The 1,594-nt window shown below is 54.5% G+C and overlaps 1 protein-coding gene across 3 annotated transcripts in view; it reads left to right on the top strand.

The window, feature by feature from the left end:
* The window catches only part of SDR39U1 (short chain dehydrogenase/reductase family 39U member 1), a 12,249-nt gene that overhangs the window by 1,190 nt on the left and 9,465 nt on the right, over window positions 1-1,594 (top strand). Inside the window, exons 2-3 of one of the 3 annotated variants that reach the window (XM_006034092.3) lie at window positions 701-807; window positions 1,239-1,321. In XM_006034092.3, the coding sequence (XP_006034154.1) occupies window positions 701-807; window positions 1,239-1,321 (190 nt within the window). Of the gene's footprint in view, window positions 1-700; window positions 808-1,238; window positions 1,322-1,594 lie in introns of those variants that run through there. The other 2 variants (XM_025216052.1, XM_025216051.1) reach the window with 2 other exon arrangements.

The raw sequence follows: 1,594 nt of genomic DNA, 5'->3' as shown, positions 1-1,594 counted from the left end.
TCCCTACTCAGCTAGACGCCTGCCCTGGGTCTGGCTGGGCTGGGAAAAATGTTTCCCAATTCAGATGTCTGGGTCTGGTTGGACAGGGAAGACCCCACCTTCCCCGCCCAGCCAGGTGGGCAGGGAAAAAGCAGGGAAATCACACTGCACCATCAAGGGCAGGACAAGGGGTGATGTGTGTGTTGTCCAGGGAGGCAGATCATCTGCTTCATTGGGCTGTTTCTAGCTAGAGAGACCAAGCCACTTAAGAGTCCTTTACTCTTCTTCCTGAGGGAGAGGTGGAGGACTGGGATGCAGGGGGTCCAAGGGACTGGCCAGACCTTCAAATTGCCCCTGGGATGCTTCTATACCAGAAAACCTGCTGCATCAATTAGCAATTTCTTTGTGGCCAATTCCTCAGTTTTGCAGTGGATTTGCTATTTTTATCTCGTTTTAAAGCCTGGCGTGTTCCAATCTGTTGCATGAAATTTGCATATATTTAATGACAAATGTAACAACTGGAGGAGACCTTAGAGACTAACTATCTCAGAGAGGCACAAGCTTTCTCAGGTAGCAGCCTACTCTTTCAGATTTTTGCAGATCTGTTCTAGCATCTGGCAGCCTAGAGGCCTGCAAGACTGCTGGGCCTCTCTGAACCAGTTAGTGTCTAAGCTGCTGCCCTGCTCTGCTTTCTGCCTAATTTGAATTATATCTAAACTAGGAGGCGGGACTGGCTTTGTGGGCACGGCCCTAACCCGGTTGCTGAGGAGCAGAGGGCATGAGGTGACCCATGTTTCACGCCATGCAGGGAAGGACCGGATCAGTTGGGTATGTGATTGGCTGGATCCCCAGAGGGGAAGACTGCGGGGATCTTTACAGTGTGGGGCAGGTTCTCTAGTCTCAGTGGGGTACAGTGATCATGGGAGTCCATAGTTGTAGTGGCCTGTGGAGACCTTTCCTTTTCACCTGGAGATCAGTGCTTGGCCCGGATGTGTCTGGCAGCTCCTGCCTGGGCTGGACAGCTCTGACCCAGCCATTGTTCCAGCTCTTCCTGGTGGCAGCCGCCACACTCCAGGGCTCAGGAGGAAGCTGCGGTCGGAGCCTGTAGCATGGTAAAAGTCACCCAGAGCAGGGCACGCGTGTGCTTAGCTGCCTGGGTCTCGGGGCCAATCTGGGGAGGGCAGGAGATAGGAGAGGCTGGGCCAAGGGGCCAGCCCTGAGAGTAGGGAGTGGGCAGTGTCTCTGTCCTATGTCCCCAGGATGAGCTATCCCGCTCTGGGTTACCCCGTTGTGATGCTGCTGTGAACCTGGCTGGTGAGAATGTCCTCAACCCGCTTCGAAGGTGAGCCCATGCATGCAGAGGGGGATGCAGGGTTGTGTGAAGGAGGATAATCCCTCCTACAAACTACAGCACCTTCCACCTTGGGGTTGGGGGAGAGAGCAGCGAGGGGCATGCTGTGGAGGGGATCAGTGACCTGATACAGGGCAGAGGGGGTGGGATGGATTGGGCCAAGCTGTGTGCGGCTGATTTCTCCATGCCACAGTCAGCCAGATCTGGAGTGTAAACTGTAGGCTACTGACCTTTACACTCTAGGGATTGAGTCTCTGTCACCAC

This window comes from Alligator sinensis, unplaced genomic scaffold, assembly GCF_000455745.1.
Source record: "Alligator sinensis unplaced genomic scaffold, ASM45574v1 scaffold79_1, whole genome shotgun sequence".
In the NCBI taxonomy this organism is placed as follows: domain Eukaryota; kingdom Metazoa; phylum Chordata; order Crocodylia; family Alligatoridae; genus Alligator; species Alligator sinensis.
The sequence above is the reverse complement of the archived record's forward strand: the minus strand, read 5'-3'. Positions and strand labels throughout refer to the sequence as shown.